Genomic DNA, 22,744 nt, shown 5'->3' on the forward strand with positions numbered 1-22,744 from the left:
ATTACTGTGTTTTACAGTAGTTGATGTTTGTAATTTTAACCACAGATCATCATGAAGAGGATATATTTTATTGGTAATATTGAACAACAAAAGGTCATGTATGCTTTATACATTTATATACTAAGGCAAAAGGATATGTAATCCTTTTAAAATAAGTCACAAGTCTTTAAAGACTAGTTTTTATTCTGGAAAATGAACTCATCCAGTGTTCATCAGTCTCTTATCATTCCAGCCAAGATGATGTTATAAATAAATATATGAAAATAAAGTTGTCATCCCCTCCTGTGTTCCCTAATTGGATCTGGGTGATTTTCTAGTCCCCTAGACTGGAAATGTCAGCATGATCTTTAATCAGTCCTTTCCCCTTGCTGCCTACTTCCAGTCATTTCCTCCTCTATCAGTTCTGACATCTCAGATACAACTGCCACACACTCCTCCTTCCAAGCTGTCATTACCTGGTTCAAGCCTTCATTACGTTTTATGTGAGTTTTTGCATTAAGCCTTATTCCAATTCAGTAAACATTCTGCAAATGCCTTCTCTGCATCTTTGCCTTTGTTTTGACTGCAGCACCTATGTCTGAAAGGTAGCTAAATTAAATCCTTCTAAGAATCCAGATCCAGGAGTGATAGGGAAGGGATTGCAGTGAATTCACTGCCCATCTGTGCATGTCAAAGGGATTGTTGTCATGCTGAATTGGGGAGTGGAGAAGGGCATTGCTGCCAAATCTTCCAGTCTTTTGAGAGAGGCTGGAAATGCAGATTTTTATATGAAATTTTAGGATTTTTTTTTCACTTCTGTTCTAGATACTTCCCCAACAAAAGGAGGGTCAACATTGCACTTTAACATGTGAAAAAGACTGAGAAGTCCTGCAGTAAACAAACCTGTTTAAAATTCTGGACTCCTTAGTGGCCTAAGGGGCTCTTTACCACTTGACTCCTTCCTACCATTCACTGATGCTCTAAAGAATGTGCTAGATCATTTCTGTGTTTAACTGGATTCTCTTAACCTGTAATGCCTCCATGTTGTTTTCCTCATCCCTCAATTCAGTTCATCTCTTGCTAGCTTTCTCATCTGTGTTTTCGTGACAGTATGCTGTACCCCTGTCATAGTTATCCTGTTTATGTTGTTTATAGATTAGCTCTTTTTTCATTAAACTGGGACCTTTTTGAGGATAAAGACCTGTGTTAAAAAAAAAAAAAAGGCCTGTGTTCATACTGTACCATGCACTTGGCACCATGTCTAATGGTTGTAGAGTAGAATGTCTAATGGTTGTAGAGTAGACGCTTAATGTCAGAATGAGTGGTTGAGCCCCTGAATGAAGGCAGGTTGGAACTCAGGCTGGTGTTATGGAGAAACAGTAGTTTTCTAACTGGTCTTCATTTTCATTTTATATATATGTTCTGGTGCATGTTTTTAGGAGCATATTTTGTACTTTATTCTTTTGTTCAAATGATACTTGGGGCCCTCCATTACTTGAGAAATAAAGTATCTCTGTACTATGATATTTAAAATATTCCATGATCTAGCCTCAGTTCTCCTTCCGAGTTTATCTCCCCCTATTCCTTAGTTTGTATTCTCCCAGCCAAATGTGACTACATTTTCATTATCAGACTCTTAGTGGCTTTGCTCAGTTGGTAATTTCTAATAATATATTCCTATCTCAGGTTATTGAAATCCCAGTACCTTTCAAAACTTAGCTCAGGGAGTGCCTGTGTGGTTCAGTTGGTTAAGCGTCTGCCTTCAGCTCAGGTCATGATCTCGGGGTCTTGGTATCCAGCCCTGCGTCAGGCTCCCTGTTCAATAGGGGGTCTGCTTCTCCCTCTCTCTCTGCCCCTCCCTGGCTTATGCTTTCTCCTCTCTCTCTCTCTCTCTAATAAATAAAAAAAATGTATTTTTAAATATTTATTTATTCATGAGAGGCAGAGAGGCAGAGACACAGGCAGAGGGAGAAGCAGAGTCCCTGTGGGGAGTCTGATGTGGGACTCAATCCCAGAACCCCAGGATCACGGCCTGAGCTGAAGGCAGAGGCTCATCTGCTGAGCCACCCAGGCGTCCAAATAAATACTCTTAAAAAAAAAAAAAAAAGGCTTAGATCTGGCTTTCTTTCTTGTTAAGACATTCTTCGACTCTTTTTTTTTTTTTTTTTAAAGCTTTCACTCATTTATTCATGAGAGACACACAGAAAGAGGCAGAGATACAGACAGAAGGAGAAGGAGGCTCCTCGCAGGGAGCCCAATGTGGGACTTGATTCTTGGACTGGGATCACGCCCTAAGCCCAAGGCAGTTGCACAACTGCTAAGCCACCCAGTTGTCCCCATTCTTCCTCTCTTAAAATGGAAGAAGTAGTGTCTTCCTATCTGATCCTGGCACATTGGGGCTCTCTTAATTAAACATTAATTAAAATGTATCTCTTACGGTTATGGATGTAGTTTTTATATCTTCTGGCTGACAATGGAGATCCTACACTCAGTACTTTGCTTATAGTAGATACATAATACGTTTTTAAGCTTTAGACTATTATTTAGGCTGTAGACATAAAGATAAGAATTGTAATGAGGTTATTACTTGGTTTAAGTATTAGGACCATTGTAATACAAACTCCTCATAATATACATATGGGATTAATGTAACTTTTGTTTTTACTATATGATTACAAGTAGGTTAGTTGCAGAGAGCCAAGGGTAAATATTAGTTGATCTATGTAAATGTTATATTTTATGTAAATGTGATGTAGTGTTACTTCTTTTAGTTCTTAGTGTACATTTGAAGAAAACATGAAATCTAAATAAAATTTTTCTTTTCTTTTGTAGGAATCAAGGAAGGACTGAGGTAAGATTATTTCTATGATTATTTTATTTAAAAACATGAGATCATTTTGCTACGTATTAGTAATAGTAAAGGGAAGTTGGTGTTTGCATTCTGGAAAACTCCACATCAAACTGGTGGCTGATAGTGTGGGACACAAAACAGCATAAATGCTACTTTTGTGTGAATGAATGGACTCCTTTCTAGTTCATTCTTAGCATTTTTCTGCCATGACCTAAACTGTCCCCTCTCTGGGGGGGATGAGGGGGGACGGACAGTAAGACTGTGAGGCTTACTATTGCTACAGTAATACTTCAACATTATTTCAGTGTGGCAAAGGCATTTGGACTGGATTTTTCAGGGCTTTAGGTTTTGATTCATTAAGTCCAGGACATAATTGTAGTACTTAATCACATAGTAGAGAAATGTTTAACAAATGCTTCTTAATCTTTCCTGTGCAGTTGGGAGATTATTATTTTATGTTCATAAATCTTTTGATGTAAAGTGTGATCTTCCCTTGGGGATCTGGTATATAGTAAAAAATCGTTTTGAAAGAATATCTACTATGTGTTTTTATTCTAAGTCTCAATATTGCATTATCTTTGTAAATATTTAGTTGTATTTGTTAAAATATTCGAAAATGAAACAGCACCATGTACTCCTACAGTAGTCATTGAAACCTAAAAAAGAAATATATCCTTTGCTTATTGGAGTGTTTAAGCTTTCTTAATAAATAGCTTGCTCCCCCCTTTTAAGTGCAATTGCTTTCTTTATACTCTTAAAATATTCACTCATTCAGCAAATACTGTTTTCCTTCTATGTGCCAGGCACTTTGCTATATATTTATTTATATTTAAATGTGTTTAAGTATATATATTTATAAGGATACAAACGTAACAAGACATCCCTTGAATTCACAGACCTTAGGGGGGAAAAATTATTCCTGTTTTGGAAACAATTTCTTTAACCATAAACCAGAGAAAAAGTTTGAAAGCTGTCACCCATCTTTATAATGGTAGATTCGCCCTGTTATTCTGATAAATGGGAATAGATTCTCTTTTTTTAAGATTTATTTTTTTTATTTGGGGGTGGGAGGAAGCAGAGAGAATCTTAAGCAGACTCTACTCTGAGCAAAGAACCTGATGTTGGGCTTGATCTTACAACCCTGAGATCATGACCTGAGCCAAAACCAAGAGTTGAATGCTTAACTGACTCTGCCACGCAGGCTCTCCTAGATTCTCTCTCTCTCTCTCTCTCTCTCTTTTTTTTCTAGATTCTCTTTTTATGACTAAGTAGGATTGTTTGATAAAGTTTTAGAGAAATGTTTAATAAATGACTAGAAATGAAGATTCACATTTTAAAAAAAGTATTTGATTTATAATGAGAATTTCTGTGAAAGATACTTTGAATACATAAGTCTCTTGTAATAAGCTCTTGTTAATGTGTCTATCAGGTGTCATTTACTTTGAATGAAGATCTTGCAAATATTCACGATATTGGTGGAAAACCAGCTTCGGTTAGCACTCCTAGAGAACATCCGTTTGTCTTACAAAGTGTTGGAGGACAGACATTAACAGTCTTTACTGAGAGCTCATCAGGTAAGTGGGAATAGAATTATGTAATGTGATTCCTGTATGTGTTGTATAGATTTTCTGTCTCAACGTACACTTTGAGGTCATTCCCAAGGCTACTCTATCTGTTGTTCTGTCTGCCTCTATTATTCATGTCATGCTACCTATTTCCTGTGATTAATGAAATTTTGGCTGTTACTCGAAGGGTTTAGTTTCCATTTGGGGCATGAAGAAATAGAACAAAGCAGATGGAAAAGCATGGTGCATCAAGCTGTCTTCTAGGATGTTGAAGAAACAGTATTCTGAGTTTTGCCAAGATAGGGTCATACTTGCCTGTTTTGGTAAATTGATATTCAGCAACTATAAGTTGTGTTTAAGAAAAATACTGCTTAATATTAGGGAATATTTTAGTCTGAATATTTGCTTTTGTAGATTTCAATACTAAGGGCCTTTTTAGTGCAGAGAGATGAACTGTATGTTTTGACTTCCAAGAAACTCTGTTAAATATAGTTTGTAGGGGATCCCTGGGTGGCGCAGCGGTTTGGCGCCTGCCTTTGGCCCAGGGCACGATCCTGGAGACCAGGGATCGAATCCCACGTCGGGCTCCCGGTGCATGGAGCCTGCTTCTCCCTCTGCCTGTGTCTCTGCCCCTCTTTCTCTCTATGTCTATCATAAATAAATAAATCTTTAAAAAAAAAAAAAAATATATAGTTTGTAAATTTTGTGTATTTTCTCTCATATATTTTACCAGTTCAATAAATCAGGAGCAGGTATTTAAGTTTGTGAATTAAATACAGAGAGAGATTTTTTGCAGCATACATATATGTTTATTTTCATTGTTTGATTTTAACCTTACCTGAATTAGAATATTACTATTAACGTAGCAGGGCAGCTCATTTTAATGGAGCTAATTTCTCATATCTAATTTAAAAAGTTTACTGTTTGTATAAAGAAAAGGTGTAAGAAATTATAGTATGTAGAATGTTACTGTTTAAAAAAAAAGATAGTGTTCAGATAAATCTTTTGTGGTGTCTTGAATTACCAGTAACTGCATAAACTAATCTAAAAAAATTCGTCTTTTTTTCCCCCTTGGACATAGTATGAAACAAAATGGTAAATTATAGGGGTGCTTCTGTGGCTCAGTTGGTTGAGCATCAGACTTTTTTTTTTTTTTTTTTTTTTTTTAGCATCAGACTTTTGATTTCAGCTCAGGTCATGATCTCAGAGTCCTGAGATTGAGCCCTGGATTGGTAGTGGTAGTTGTGGGTGGGGAGCTTCTCTCTCTTGGCCCCTGCCCCTGTGCACATACGGGCTTTCTCTCTCTAAAATAAATCTTCAAAAAAAAAAAACCCAGCAAAATGATAAATTATAACTTTTCTATCTTGTGGTTTAAGGTAAAAGTTTTGTTTTATTGGATTGTTCTGATGCTACAAAATTTGTAATATAGTATTACAGGAGGTAGAAAATGTTAAACACCTGCATTTTCTCTTGGAGAATATTCAGCCATTCAACAAATATTTATTGTATGTCATGTTATGCAGGGCATGGCGTAGGTGCATCCAAGGAATCTGTAATTTGTCTTGTGATTGGTAAGATTTATTAAGACCTATTGAACCTGTGAGGTTTTCTCTACTTCTGTGGTTGTTCGTGGAGTAGAAGAGGCATATGGCACCAAGACAGTAAATAGGAAGTAGAGCTTAGAACAAAGTTTGAGCTCCTTTTGCAGAGAAAGGTACTCTATTTTCAGTTTTTTTTACATTTCACTTAGTTGCTAATTTTTTCAGTGCATGATTTATTACTTATACAAGAGATAGTGATTTAGAAAGTTTGTTATCCTCAAAATTAATCTTCCATTTTTAATCTTGTAAATCCTTCAGTTAGTATTGTGCTCTTTTTTGAACATTTTGTGTTCACATTTCTGGTTACAGTGTACTCCAAAGTGAATATGGTATTATAAGGATTATCTTGGCAAGGATATGGAAGAGAACCAAGATTGTGATCCTTCTGAAGTTTGGACAATATGTTCTTGCTTTGTAGAACTGTGGTAATACAAATGCAGATCTAAGTTGCTGTTAGATGTTGCATACTGTAAGGAAATTTTTTGCTTCTTAATCTCTCATTTCTGTTTCATGTCATTGTTCTTTGGCTCTCCTTGCATATTTCTGTGCTTCAATTTCCTTATTTGCGAAATGGGATAATAATTATTAACATTCATATATAAATAGGAATTTATTTCAAACATTTAGAACAGCACTCTACATAATAAATGCTCAAATAACTATTAGCCATTACTAATATTAGATATTTTAAAAGATATATATCTGTGTGTCTGTATTTTTTAAGTAAGCTCCAGGCCCAATGTTCTACTAACTGAGCCATCCAGGTGCCCCTGTATTAGATCTTATTTTTAAACACTTTAGGTTTCAAGTGTATTTTAAGGCATATGTATGCATTTTTAGCTCTGTGTGTATATCATTTGATGTACTTCAGGCAGCAGATTTTTTCTTTTTCTTTTTTTTTAAGATTTTATTTATTTATTCATGAGACACACAGAGAAGCAGAGACATAGGCAGAGGGAGAAGCAGGCTCCTTGCAGGGAGCCTGATGTAGGACTTGATCCTGGGACTCCAGGATCACGCCCTGAGCCAAAGTCAGACGTTCAACCACTGAGCCACCCAGGCGTCCCACAACAGAGATTTTTATGTTCAGTGTTTTCTTGATTGCCTCAATGACGAGAAAAAAGTTCTGTAGAGTTGTTATTAACAATTTATTTCCTTTTCTGAGGAGCATTATGTCATTTGCCACTTCTGATCTTGAAGATCTCAGTTCTATAGCTGGGTTTCTTGAATCTCTAGGAAATCATTAATAGCAGGGGCTCTGTAACTGCATGACATATTTAAAATGCTAGATATAGGGGCACCTGGGTGATTCAGTCAGTTGAGCGTCCTGCTCTTGATCTCAGCTCAGGTCTTGATTTCATGGTTATAAGTTTGAGCCCTGAATTGGGCTCCATACTGGGTGTGGAGCCTATTTAAAAAAGATTTGTATGTATGTATGCTTTTCTGTGGGACAAGACTGTAGCTTTCATTGGAGACTCAGGTCTGTGACCCAAAAAATCTTCATAGTTCACACTGTAGTATTGGTTGATAATGAACCTGCCAAAGTATGATTAACTGAGCCATTTTATAGTGAGTAAAGCCATTTATTTTACATTGAAATATACATAAGGCAAGAATTATCTTAAATATTTTTATGTTTTTCCCTCAAGTGTAGAGCTGTACCAGCTTATAAAACTTTGCTTTTCTAGGCTCTTCATTTTTTTAAATAGTCTATATGTCTATAAAATGTAGAATTTTATAAGAAGAGTTAAAACCTCACTTGAGGGATCCCTGGGTGGTTCAGCGGTTTGCTGCCTGCCTTTGGCTCAGGGTATGATCCTGGAGACCCGGGATCGAGTCCCGCGTTGGACTCCCTGCATGGAGCCTGCTTCTCCCTTTGCCTATATCTCTGCCTGTGTGTGTGTGTGTGTGTGTGTGTGTGTGTGTGTGTGATGAATAAATAAATAAAATCTTTTCTAAAAAAAAAACCTCACTTGAGTTTAATGTGTTAAGAGTTTAAATAATTTTATTCCTTTTATTAATATACCTTTTGCTGGTTTTTGAGAGGCCCCTTTGAACCAATTTTCTAATGATTCAGTTTTACATATTAGAATATCTTTGTGGGGATGGAATTAGAGGGAACTGATTGTATCTTTTACATTGTCTCCTTAATTAAAGCAATCTGCATTTCATGAGTGTTTTAGGAGCACAATTTGTTTCTAGTTGAGTATTCATGTTTGAGAGAATATGTTTTATTTTTAAGGGCTATTTTGGGTTAGCCCTTTTTGTACTCCATATTTCTCTATGAAATTCTAAATCTGTTTCTCTATTAAATATTTTTATTAGCTAATATCCTTATCTCTCTACCCTTCTTTAGGGAGAAATGCCTCATGTGTTTGGTCTTTATTCTTTTCCCTAGATCTTTGGTTTAGTATTTTTATCTACTATTTGTTGATAATAACTTCAATTTCTTTTATAAGTTACACCCCTACCTTTGTTCAAACTTAGTTTTCTTCTTTATAATTGCAAATTCTAGACTAAAAGTTGTTAATTCATCTGTTCAGATGTTTATTTATTTTTATTTTTTATTTATTTTTTTTATAAAGATTTTATTTATTCATTGGGGTGGGGGGGCAGAGACACAGGCAGAGGGAGAAGCAGGCTCCATGCAGGGAGCCCAATGTGGGACTCAATCCCGGAACCCTAGGACCACGCCCCGAGCCAAAGGCAGACACTCAACTGCTGAGCCACCCAGGCATCCCTGTTCAGATATTTTTAATGCTAGGCCCTATGACAGAATAAGACTAGACTTGGGGTTCCTGGATGGCTCAGTCAGGTTGAGTGTTTGCCTTCAGCTTGGGTCATGGTCCCAGGGTCCTGGGATCGAGCTGTGTCAGGCTCCCTGCTTAGTGAGGAGTCTGCTTTTGCTTTTCCCTCTGCCACTCCCCCTTCACTTGTGCTCTCTCTCAAATAAATAATAAAAATCGTAATTAAAAAAAAATAAGACTAAACTTCTGTTCAGTTGGGCAACTGGCATGTGGAAAAAATGCTTGCTACAGAAAGTGCTCTGATGGAGCTGTGTATAAAGGAGAAAAAAGAGTACTTTAATTGAAAGAACTGGGAAAGACTTCAAAAGTGGAGATAAATTTGAGCTGGACCTTGACGTATATGAATAAGTGTGCCTTGAATAGGAGGAAATAAAATAAAAATAAAAATAAAATGCATTTTTCTTGCCTTCAAATATCCTATTCTTCATTTTACTTTCTCCAAGTCATACTTTGTCGTAATCTATCTAAAGTCCATTAAATAGTCCTGGTTACATCAAAGCAAAATAGCTCAGTTGTGGACTTGGTAGTCTAGTTTAGAGATGAAATGTTTGAACTGGTGCAGTGGGACTGGAAAAGAGCCATCCTGTTCTAGAGATAGTAGAAGTAATTTTGACAGCTTTTGGTGATGATTTAACTGGGAGAATTGGATGAGTGGAAAGTCCAGAATGGTTTCCAGGCTTTTTTGGCCAGAGCATCTGGGTAAGTGGTGAAACCATTACTGAGTTAGAAAATATTGGAGGAGATGGGTAGGATTAGAGCTGATGGAACCACAGTGGTGTTTTTGCTCTAAGTTTTCATTTTCTTTGACCTGCTGCAACAGTTCATTAATTCAAAAAACTGATATTTGTACCTACTGTTTGCCAGGACCTCTTTTTTTAGACTTGGGATACCTTAGTATCCCAAGTATTTAGTATTTTTTAGCAAAATCCCAGTCTTCATAGTGCTAACATTTTAGTAAGAGGAAATAGCAACAAATAATAAATGCCATAAATAAATTGTATTGCAGACTAGCAGGTGGTGAGTTATCTGGGGAAAAAGCAGAAAGTGGGATCAGGAGTACTGGGTTGCAGATGAGGCTTTCAAGTTTAATATTTTTAAGTAAGCTCCATATTCAATGTGAGCTTGAACTCGGGACCCTGAGATCAAGAGTCTCATGCTCTACTAAGTCAGTTAGGCACCCCAGGGCTGGCAAGTTTAAACAATGTGGTCAGTGTGGGCCCATTGAGAAGATGAGATTTGAACAGACTTGAACTCCTTCAGACGACTTAGGCATATGGAATTAGCCAGCTAGTTTTCAAGGCAGGGGGAGCAAGCTTGTTCCCTAAGGTGCGAACAAGCGTAGCATGTTCCAGGAGTAGCAAGGAGGTCAGTGTGGGGGGTGGAATAGATGACCAAGGGGAAGAGGAATAGGCTATTAGTGGCTAAGTGGTAGGCTAGAGAGGAAGGGAGTTGGCAGTGGCAAATCATGAAGGAGTTTGTAAACCAGTAAGGATTTTGGATTTTATTTTGAGCAAAATGGAGAGCCACTGAAGGGTTTTTGAGCAAAATAGAGATTTGATCTGATTTTTATTTTATTAATTTATAAGATTTATTTATTTATTTATGAGAGCCACACAGAGAGGGGCAGGGATACACAGAGGGAGAAGCAGGCTCCCCGCGGTGAGGGGAGCCTGAAGTGGTACTCAATCCCAGGACCCCGGGACCACAACCTGAGCCAAAGGCAGATGCTCAACCACTGAGCCACCCAGGTGACCCTGATACACATTTTAAAGACTGACTGGTTGGCAGTTGAGAAGAGACCAAGTTGGAAGCTTGAGGTTATGGCAGTATTCGGGAGGAATTAACAGAGCTTTGGTCCAGAGTGGTAACTGTGACAGAGGTCTAGGCTCTCATCTGATGTCCAGTCCCATCTTTAGTTGTCTTCACAGGTAATCCACTTGGACTTTTGATATAAAAATCATACCGATTTTCCCATTTTTAAATATTTATTTATTTATTTATTTATTTTTATTTATTATTATTTTTTTTATGATAGTCACACAGAGAGAGAGAGAGAGGCAGAGAGAGGGAGAAGCAGGCTCCATGCACCGGGAGCCTGACGTGGGATTCGATCCCGGGTCTCTAGGATCGCGCCCTGGGCCAAAGGCAGGCGCTAAACCGCTGCGCCACCCAGGGATCCCCCCATTTTTTAATCCTCCATATGTTTGTATTTCTGTTGGTGATACATCATCAATCTTTTATTGTCTTGGCCATGATAGTGCTTAGCCTCCTCTTACTCTCACATTCAGACAGGTGCCCCATTTAGTTCGTTCTACATAAAAATCACATGTGACTGTTTTAGGCAGTCTTCTGAAGCAGTCCTGTGAAAAATTCTCCCATCCTTTCCACCCTCTCTAGTCCAGTCTGCTGAAATCCCTTATATTTACTGGTGCTTCCTGGCACCTGCTCCTGCTTTTTCTCCTTTTTTCCCTGTCAGGGATTTGTCTGCCTTTTTTAGTTACAGCTACCCTGCCTTTACTGTGCTCTGGTCTTTCTTGATTCTTCCTTCATCTGGACTCTGGCAGTGAAGTTTGTATTAGTCATTTTGCCCCCAAATTAAACCTTGTGGACAGGATACTAGGTCTCCTACTTATTTCCATCGTGTCTGGGCTAGGATTGGCCAATAGTGAGTGGACTTAATAAAGTAAAGGTGTTAAAATAGTTTATTTTCTCCTAAGAATTACTACTACTCTAAACATACATTTTAGAGTGGTTCTTAAGGGATGTCTGGGGGGCTCCTTGGTTGAGCGTCTGTCTGCCTTTGGCTCAGGTCATGATCTTGGCATCGGTCCTGGGATTGAGTCCTGCATTGGACCCCCTTGCAGGGAGCCTGCTTCTCCCTCTGCCTATGTCTCTGCTTCTCTCTGTGTGTTTCTCATGAATAAATAGATAAAATCTTAAAAAAAAAAAAAAAGTTTTTTCAGTGAACTGGCTTATTAATGACTTCCTTCAAGGTTTAAGACATTTGAGGTTCAAAATTGAATATTACATTCTTTGTTTCTCATTTTATTTCTTGCTCTTTTATTTTTATTTTGGCACAATTATTTTACTTTATTTTTGCTAACCAGAGTAGTTCAGCAATGTGTCCTGTAACACTTGGTTAACCACTGTCCACATTATATAATAAGACCTATTCCCTGGATAGTATAACTGCTGAGATAATTGGAAGTATGTGAAAATTTATTTGGTGGTGGCCTGTCTTACTTTCAAACTTGATTTTGGTAACATATACCAACAAGTATTTGTCTTAGAATGTGTTAGATTGAATTTGAAGAAAACTGTTATATCTTGTGGAAATGTTCTTTGAAGATGCTGAATTAGCAGTCATGTTGGAAATATTGTAGAATTTATAATCTTTGTATGGACTATCCTGCCCAAGAATGGTATCCTTTTTCCCAAGAATGGTAATGAAGGATAAATATAGTTAGTATTTTTATTTCAAATTGAATTTTTGACTCTTAGTGGGAAACATTAACTTGATGCATTTCTCCCATTTGTTGAGAATGGGATATTAGTTGTACAATTTCCAGAGGTTTGAACTAAGCTTTATATGTATGTGTTGTTAGCATTCAAATACAGCTGTTTCCTTTTTTGTTGAATTTTTTTTCTTATCACTGCCTTTAAACATGAGTTACCTTCTGTTGCCTAAATCAGCACCATATGCTTATTACTACTTGCCATGCTACTGTACTCAGATTTTATTTAGTCATATGTATCATAATTGTAATAATTTTGTATCACTTTTGTGCAGTGGTTCTTGAACCTTTTGGTCTCAGGGCACCTATATATTATGTGTTAACATAAATAACATTTTTATGAAAAAAACCCTGTTTTCAGAAAAGATTTAGGGGGAAACATGGCATTTTACAAATCATATTAATGTCCGGGTTAAAAGATAAGCTGTATTCTTCTGTCCACTTCTGCATTTAGTCTGTTAATTTCTGTTGAAGTATCTGAAGAAAATCTGACCTCTTACAAACACGTAGTTAGAAAAGGGAGGCGTATTTAGTGAAATTTTCAGCTAATTGTGAGAATTCTTTTGATAGTACACCCAAATTCTGTAATTGCTAGTTTCTTAAAGGTTTGTTGCAGTATAGAATTTGAAACCAGGGGTGCCTCAGTGGCTCAGTGAGTTAAGTGCCTGCCTTCGGCTCAGGTCATGATCCCAGGGTCCGGGGATCAAGCCCCACGTCGGGTTCCCTGTTCAGCGGGGAGCCTACTTCTCCCTCTGATGCTTCTACCCCACCCCAATCCTGTTCTCTCTCTCTCTCTCAAATAAAATCTTAAAAAAAATTTTTTTTAAACTTGAACAGTAAACTTTTTATACTGTTACATTGAAATCCATAGGCTTTATCTAGTACTTGAAATGAATCCTTGACCTCTGCATGATTTTGAACATCATATGTACATCATTTGGAGAATGTTGGTTCACTGAGTTATGTACTTCTTCCACACGTTGACATGTTTCCTTCTGTAATAACAAAATTTTGCATTCATTAACATCACCAATTTATTTTTATTATTTTTTATTTTATTTATTTATTTATTGAAGATTTTATTTATTTATTCCTGAGAGACACAGAGAGAAAGAGAGGCAGAGACACAGGCAGAGGGAGAAGCAGGTTCCATGCAGGGAGCCCGACATGGGACTCTATCCTGGGTCTCCAGGATCATGCCCTGGGCCAAAGGCGGCGCCAAACCGCTAAGCCACTGGGGCTGCCCTATTTTTATTTATTTTTTAAACTTTATTTATTTATTCAGGAAAGACACAGAGAGAGAGAGAGAGAGAGAGGCAGAGACACAGGCAGAGGGAGAAGCAGGCTCCATGCAGGGAGCCTGATGTGGGACTCGATCCTGGGTCTCCACGATCACGCCCTGGTCTGAAGGCGGTGCTAAACCACTGAGCCAGCTGGGCTGCCCAACATCACTGATTTAAACAGAAAGTCTTTAGGTTTAGATAGCTGTCAAGCTTATGATGGTAGTTATAAATTTTTCAAAACTGCGAATTTTCATTTTGAAGGTTGAATTTTTTTTAGCATAATACGATTAAGCAAACCTTTATTTATTTAAATTCAATTAATTAACATATATTATTAGTTTCAGAGGTAGAGGTCAGTGATTAATCAGTCTTATATAATACCCAGTGCTCATCACATCCCATGCCCTCTTAAATGTCCCTGAAGGTTGAATTTTATTAATGGTGTCGAATACTCTTGGTTGTTTCTTTGAAAGGTTGGGCTTATTCCATTCATTTTTGAGGAAGTATCTTCCAGATAGATACCAGAGTCTGATAGCCATAGTTTGTAGTGATTGCCACCTCTAAGTCCCATCCACTTTAGTAAGCGTGCCAGCCTTTCTACTCTTCCAGTGCATTATGTGTAGAAACCCCTGTGGAAAGAGTAAGGAAGCTATATTTTTTACTTTCTCTTGAGTAATGGCCATGCCACTGGAGTAAGATTTGGAATCTTAACCACTTTCTGGCAATCTTATACTTGTCTGGAAGAGCAAACTGAAGTAAAAATGTACGACTTTGTGTTTTCTTTATTTTCTGAACTACCACCAAGTTTTGTGGCTGGTTCAGCTTTGAAATTTTTGCCAACTGCCTGAGCCAAGTCTACTTAAGTTAAAACTAATAGAAAATGTTCCTTTATTCAGTGGCTGGAATAAAAGGCATGTTTATACTCTTTTCATGTTTAGGTATGCATGCATAAGTGCATGGTTGGTATACACTGTAGATTTAATAATTTGGAGATGAGGGTGAGGAGAAGAAAAAAACTGGAATGTAATTATAACATTAAGGTTTGGAATCAAGTTAGTTCATTAAGGCTGATTTACTTTATTTATTTTATTTTATTTTTTAAAAGATTTTATTTATTTATTTATGAGAGACACAGAGAGAGAGAGAGAGGCAGAGACACAGGCAGAGGGAGAAGCAGGCTCCATGCAGGGAGCCCGACGTGGGACTCCATCTCGGGTCTCGGGATAGTGCCCTGGGCTGAAGGCAGCGCTAAACCGCTGAGCCACCCAGGCTGCCCAATTTACTTTTTACTAAATGAAATATTTCAAGTCTATAATAAACTGCAGACAATAGTGTAACTAGTATTACAATAGCTGTATTTCATAACTGTTGATATTTGCTATATTTTTTTAGAGATATAAAATGTTTTAGGTACAGTTGATGTTCCATTTTCTTTTTCCTGGTCCCATCCCACCTCCCTGTAACCAATTGTCCTTGGGTTAGTGCATATTCTTGCGACTCACTTTGAGAGTCTGCAGTTGTTTACAACAAAAATCTTGACAATTTTACTGAAGAAAACAAAATTCTTTAGAGATGGTTTAAGCAGTGTCATCCAAATTTCTAGCAATTAGGGGGCACCTGGGTGGCTCAGATGGTTAAGCATCTGCCTTTGGCTCGGGTCATAATCTCAAGGTCCTGCAGTAGAGCCCTGCATCTCATCGCACCGCCTGCGCAGCGGGAGGTCTGCTTCTCCCTCTCCCTCTGCCTCTCACCCTGATTGTCTCTCTCCCTCTCTCCCAAATGAATAAATAAATAAATCTTTAAAAAAATACCCACCAGATTTCTAGGAATTAGGAAAGCTCAATACTTAGATTGAATAGACATTTTTTTAGTGTAGAATATATCTTGGCAAGCCTTTTTGGTTGTTGTTTCATTACTACGTGATTGGTTGTTGTTTCATTACTACGTGATTTTTTTTTAATTCCCTGGGATTTAGAATAGATTATGTGATCAAAAGTAATTATTAACGAGAAACTTAAAAATTCAATCCCGTGTGTTCTGGTGAGAAATACTGATTGATCAGTGAAAAATATAAGGATAAAAGACTTTTGTTTTTTTTTAAAGATTTTATTTATTCATGAGAGACGGGGTTGGGGAGTGGGCAGAGACACAGGAAGAGGGAGAAGCAGGCTTCTTGCAGGGAGCCTGACGTGGGGTTTGATCCCTGGACTCCAGGATCACACCCTGGGCCAAAGGCAGGCGCTAAACCGCTGAGCCACCCAGGGATCCCCAAAAGAAGACTTTTAAATTTTGTGTTAGCCTTGCTACTCATGCAGTTTTTATTTTGGTAATGTAGTCTCTCCTATATGTGTATTGTGATAATCACACTGTCAGTGGTTTGAGTATGAGTTAGATAATATTTATAGTATTATTTTTCAGAAGAATTGATACGTAATTTATGCAGGGAATATTGACTCATTTGGCTTTTTGTCAGCTTTAATTATTGCTACGAATTTGTTAGAGTAACCTAAACCTTAGTTCTATTACTCATGAATTCCACTTAAGTTTTGTTGCCTAGAATCTTTGGAAGTTTGGGTTGTGATTTCTATTAAATTACTCACTTTATTTTTTTATTTTTTTAAGATTTTATTTATTCATTCATTCACATAGGGGGAGAGAGAGAGAGAGAGGCAGAGACACAGGCAGAAGGAGAAGCAGGCTTCACGCAGAAAGCCTGACATGGGACTCCATCCCGGGTCTCCAGGATCATGACCTCTACCGAAGGTGGCGCCAAACCACTGAGCCACCCAGGCTGCCCGTACTCACTTTATTTTGGACCACTGTCTTCTCTGTATCCTTGTTTGTGCTTTTTATGGAGATGTCAGAAAACATCAAATTTTTATATTTATTGTATGTTGTATTTGGCTATTCCTAAAATTCTGTGATGCTCTGTTTTTATCATCAAACCTGCTAATTTCTGGGACACCTGGGTGGCTCTGTGGTTGAGCATCTGGCTTTGGCTCAGGTCATGATCCCGGGGTCCTGGGATCAAGTCCCGCATCAGGCTCCCCACAGGGAACCTGCTTCTCCCTCCGCCTATGTCTCTCCCTCTCTCTGTGTCTCTCATGAATAAATAAATAAAATCTTTAAAAAAAAATACACTTATGCTCAAAGAACTAGAGACAAAATCACATGTGTGTGCAACAATCTTGCATTAGGTTTAAAAAATAGTGGTCCTACATTTTGAACTATATTCTTGATTACATTGATACAAAGTGCCTTGTGTCATTTTATATTCTCATAACTAATCTAGAAGAATTGAAGGAATTTTTATTAATTTTTTAAAAAGATTTTATTTATTCATGAGAGACACGGAAAGAGGCAGAGACAGACATAGCAGAGGGAGAAGCAGGTTCCCTGTGAGGAGCCTGATGCGGGACTCAATCCCAGGACCCTGGGATCATGCCCTGAGCCAAAGGCAGACGCTCAACCGCTGAGGCATCCAGGCGTCCCAGAAATTTTTATTAATGCATAAATATTTACAATATTTACATCTTTCTTATCATTAAGCAGTGATAGCTAACTGAAATAGGTAACCCAACTGAGCACATATTTTGTTCACCATGGCGAGCACTTTACATGAAATATTTCATTTATTTCATGCAAGGAACCTGTGAGGTGTAGGTACCATTGTTATTTTATTGATGAGAGAAATGGTGTTTCCATAGGATATAGATTGTCTAACATCATGTAGTGTGCCCTTGATCCTCATAATTCTGGTTTTCAGTGTAAATGCAAGATCAGTTTTGTGGTTAAATGGCAGCATTAAAAAAAGAAAGGGAGAAAGAATGGAAGAAATTTTTTGTTTTGGATTTCACACATACACTGAAGTAGAAAAATGAAAGGAATCCTGTATGTTTCCACCCAGCTTTAGGGATTTATGGTAGACTTTTTAAAATATGCTGTCAGTGAATAAGAGCAGACTACTTATATAAAAAGATAAGAGTTCACTTTATTCATACCTATTTGCACTCCTCCCCCATCATTGCCCTGTTGATTTTTACCTTCCAGGGCTATATACTGGTGTTTTCTAAAGCACAGTGATATATAGCTTTACCTATTTTAAACCTCAGTTTCTTTAGAAATGTCCTGTTGGATTTGCCTTGCAGAAACAAAAATAATGTCTAATCATTGTCTGCAGATTAAGAATATGTTCTTAATCTGCCACTTTCTAGACGTATATCTTTATATAATTATCTAGTGTGGTGGTTCCTACGTGGGGCAACTTTGCCCGCTTCTGGGTAATTTTTGATTGTCACAGCTGCCTCTTACTGGCATCTAACTAATGATTGGGACTGCCGCTGAACATCCTACTGTATGTACACAGGGCAGCCCCTCCCCATCAAGGAACCACGCAGCCCAGAATGTCAGTAGTGCCAAGCGCCAAGGATGAGAAACCACGGTCTCCTGTAAGAGAAGCTGTTATTTTTAGCAGACAAGCTATTCGATACAACTACTGGTGATATTAAAGTCATAAAATAAATGATTTTTTTTGTGGAGTTGCCAACAGGAGTGACCAAAACCTGTTTACCTCCCTAGTAGTTGTTTTTATTCTCTCCTCTTCCTCTCCCTCTCCTTCTGCTGCTTTTCTTCTCTTGTGTCAGAAGACATTTCTGTGCTTTTAGGAGACTATCCTTGAGGTTTTATTTTTTAAAAAATACCTCCTCTTAAGCACCAGGTTTTTCCACTAGCCATTGTCACATTACTTCTTCAAAAACAATTTGGGGTGTTTACCACAATCGCAAAAGCACATTTTTCTTACTTTGTACAAGTTCTGACTGAAGCAAATTCTTAGTGCAAAAAAATATGGTGATTTACACATGGCTTTGTATTGATCTTGAAAAAATTGTTGCATATAGAAAGATATGAGTTGTCTCCTCCTGCCTCATCTACTTTAATTCATGCTTGATTTAATTATTTTATTTCAAGGTTAAAGATCCATATTTAGTAGAGAAAAAAGCAATATAAAGTTGGGATGTGGCTGATTTCTTACCTTCATATTGATATATTAGTAGTGAAGAATTATCTGTAGGGCTTTTCATGGTAAAAGCTTACCAGGAAAGGTCAGCTGGGTAGCTCAGTCTCAGTCGGTTAAGTGTCTGACTCTTGATTTCAGCTCAGGTCATGACCTTAGGGTGGTGAGATCAAGCCCCACATTGGACTCCATGCTGAGTGTGGAGCCTGCTTAAAATTCTCTCTCCCTGCCCTTCTGCCCCCTCCCCCCTCCTCTCTCTCCCTCTCTGGAAAAAAGTAATAATAATAAAAGCTTACCAGGAAAGAAAAATGTTTTTTTCCTCTTCCCCCACCCTCATTTTTTTCTTTTACTTTTCATTATGGAAAATTTTTAGGCATGTACAGTAGTAGAGAAGTAGTATGGTCAGTCTTATTTCAGCTATAGCACAGCCACTGCCCTTTGTACCTCACAAGATATTATTCATTCATTCATCGGGAGGGAGGGAGAGAGAGAAAGGACAGGGGAGAGGGGCAGAGGGAGATGGAATCTTAAACAGGCTCATACCTAGCACGGAGCCTGGCACTGGGCTTGATCTCACAACCCTGAGATCGCCTGAGCCAAAATCACCAGTCAGATGTTTAACCAGTTGAGCCACCCAGGAGCCCCATGGGTTATTTTTATTTTTATTTTTTTAAAGATTTTATGTATTTATTCATGATAGACATAGAGGCAGAGACACAGGCAGAGGGAGAAGCAGGCTCCATGCTGGGAGCCTGATGCGGGACTCAATCCCGAGACTCCAGGATCACGCCCTGGGCCAAAGACAGGCGCTGAACTGCTGAGCCACCCAGGGATCCCGCCCATGGGTTACTTTAACGAAAATCTCACACAGTATATTATTCTGTCCTAAAATTCTTCAGGACATGTGTCCATAAGCATCCTTTTTAAAAAATAAATAACTACAATACTATTAGGATACCTTTAAACAAAACAAAATAGTAAATCCAGTATCATCATAGATTTAGTCAGTGGGAGCTGTAATGCTCAATTCCAATGTCCCTTGATTTTTCTCCCCCCTCTTCTGATGTATGGTTCAATTCTATCTGAAGTTAAAGTGGTTTGCAGTTGCACAGCTCACGTACTTGTAAAGATACCACTGGAGAAAATACAATTCATCAAATCATTTGTGTTACTATGAAGCACCCTCCGTAGTACTCTTTAAGGAATTTGGATGATAAAAAAAAAATGACAGAACATTGTATTTAAACTACAAAAACAAACAACAAGAAAGAAATCATTTCTAGAGTTGCTGAGGTACTGACATCTAACTTGTGACACTGTTGATGAGGGGAATCTGAGTTGTATTTACTGAATGTATTCGAATTATTTTCAGATTGTGTATAGTTAAAGTTAGTAAATGGATGCATTTATAAAGAAGAAAATTTTAATGCAAGATGAACAAACTCTAAAGAATAGAGGGCTTTTAAAACAAAGGTTAACAAAATACAAGCAGGTGGTATAAGAATTGATGTAATGAATGGAATAAAAAATGTTCATTAATTTAGATGGTTAATGTAAACAACGGGAGTATTATATACAATTTGTATACCTCAATTTAGACTATTACTTGCAAAATAAATTGTTTAAGAAGAATAGAAAAACTTAAGATCTCTTGAAAGTCAGATCAGTTTATATATCTTTAATGCAAAACAACTTAGTAAACATTTTTAAATTCTGAAATAAAAACTCACTCTTCCATGTTCTTACCAATTACTATCTGCCTGCCGAACCAGGCAGTTACGGCCTGGTCAAAGGTGAAACACTACTAGAGAGCCAGCATGCTCTGAAGGACTGCTATGTTTGAAAAGAAATGCAACTGATTATTATTATTATTTTAAGAGCTCTATGTATGTGTATCAGTCCACAGTTTCTTGCTTTTACTGTGTCATTAGCTATTCCAAAAGAAGGGAACAGAAACCCCTATAGACACATTCTGTGTTCACATTTTCCCTTCCCCCTCTGAAAAAGTCTGTCTTAGTATATTTTATGGTTAGAAGTTGTAGGTTTCTCTGCTCATATAGAAAAAAGCACACCATGCAAGATTGTTTATAGCTTCAGTTTCTTTCTTTCTTGATTTATTTATTTAAAAGAACAAGAGAGACCACGAGCAGGAGGGGCAGAGGGAGAGAGAGGGACAATCTCAAGCAGACTCCACACAGGGGCCATTGCAGGACTCCATCCCACAACTGTGAGATCATAACCTGAGCCGAAATCAAGAGTTGGACACTTAACCAACTGTGCCACCCAGGCACCCAGCAGCCTCAGTTTCTTTTATATAACTAGGCAAACCTTAATGACTAGGAGGATTTGCAAATTTTTTCTTACTATGTAACTTGTTATGTACCGTAGTTAAACAGTTTCTTGAGAGGAACACTTACACTGTTCATCAAAGGAAAATGCCTGGTGATTTAGAGCAGCTTATAATCCTTTTTCTGCAGCCTCTAGGTTTTTTCTAGATTTTTTCTAGATTTTTTTTCTTTTTTTGAGTTAGGGACAGACTCCCATGGATTAGGAATTGTGCCATAAATACCACTGATGCTCTCAGGGCCTGCCCATAGTCTTTCTGCCCTTGCCATTTCTGTGCATGCTGGCCAACTTCTAAATCTCAACATCTGTGTCTCTGTCTGAGCAGGTTCTCTGCTGCCAGCCTCTCTGCCCTCCTGGAGGGCAGGTCAGAAATGTTAAGAGTATCAACACTCATGCTAAGAACCATTCTCATCCAGTATATGACAGGAATTGGTGGGAAATACCTAGCTCCTTTAACCCTCAAGTGGGGTGACTCCTGTCCTATGTCTTAACCGAGCTCTGCAGCAGGAAGGATTTTCCACAGTGATATATGGCTGATACCAATTTTCTAGACTCTTCTCTTTATCAACTTCTTTTCTCTTCCTGTCTCTTTTCCCTAGCTCTCTTCCAAAATTTCCTTGGATCGTCTCACAAATAAATTACCTGAACTTTAAAAACTTTATAGAGCCAGCTTCTGGAAGAATTCAAACCAAGGCAGAGATAGTAAACTGTAGCTCTACTTTTACTCAGCAAGCCAAAATGATGTCTTTGTAGAGATAACCTTGGCATATACCCCACGTTTAAAAAAAAAAAACAAACAAAAAACAGAAACAGAAAATGTGATAAAAACAGACCGGACCAAATGTGATATTATAATTTGTGTTCAGTTACTTAGTGCCATACTTCACAACTTACCACTTACACACAAGTATTTCTGTGGGAGCATTGATTTGTTCTTTGATCCTCAACCTTCTGAGTCTCTCTGCATCCAAATGGTTTTAAACCCTACTGTGATTCCTAAGGACACTGTACATAAAGCATACTGTAGTAGACCCAGTATCCTAAGACTGAGGTTTGGGAGGATTTAAACAGGAGGGCAGGAAGTAGTTTTAGAACACATTGGTGTTTTTCATGGTTGTGTGACTGCAGACATTGCTTTCTCTCCCCGAATCGCTATGTGTTTCTGGTGCCGTCTCAGTCAGCTGCCTGTTACCATTCTGACTGACCATTGTCATCTTCCTCACCTGTCTCTGCTCCCACCCAGGATGACTGACTGTGCTGCTACTGCTTTCACTAGTCCCACTGATGGGACTCTGTCTCACTGGCTAACCACGTCCTTCTCATCCCTGCCTTTCTGTTCATTTGGATGCCCCAAAGCCTCCATGAACTCTTGTTATGATTTCAAGAAGGTGCTCTCAGATACCACCTTTTTCTCACTTCAGCCCCCACTTCAGTCTTTCATATATACAGATTCTCTGTTTACAGTTTTTTGAAGTAACTGCTTGAAAGCCATAAACTTCTCCACTGAATATAATTTACTCAGGAAGACAGTTGCAAGGAAGAAATATTCTGTATGCACAGTACCTCATTAGCTGAAAAAACTATCATTTGTGAGAAACCATTTCATTCCAAGACTATAAAATTCATGAAAAGTAATTCACATAAATTAACTGCATCAGTGATTCAGCTGACATTCACCTCCACCAAAGCCTTTACTTGCTTCTAAGTCTTGTCAGAAAAAAATATTAAAATATGTTAAGTGAGAGAAAGAAAAATTAATTGGAGCCTGTGTGATGGTAAGTTT

General features: G+C 38.0%; 1 protein-coding gene across 1 annotated transcript in view; it reads left to right on the plus strand.

Annotated features, from left to right (window-relative positions):
- The window catches only part of GTF2F2 (general transcription factor IIF subunit 2), a 147,446-nt gene that overhangs the window by 26,004 nt on the left and 98,698 nt on the right, over nucleotides 1-22,744 (plus strand). Inside the window, exons 3-4 of the mRNA XM_072783018.1 lie at nucleotides 2,812-2,830; nucleotides 4,260-4,404. Coding sequence (XP_072639119.1) covers nucleotides 2,812-2,830; nucleotides 4,260-4,404 — 164 coding nt within the window. The remainder of the gene's footprint in view (nucleotides 1-2,811; nucleotides 2,831-4,259; nucleotides 4,405-22,744) is intronic.

Source organism: Canis lupus, chromosome 17, assembly GCF_048164855.1.
Source record: "Canis lupus baileyi chromosome 17, mCanLup2.hap1, whole genome shotgun sequence".
NCBI classification, from domain to species: domain Eukaryota; kingdom Metazoa; phylum Chordata; class Mammalia; order Carnivora; family Canidae; genus Canis; species Canis lupus.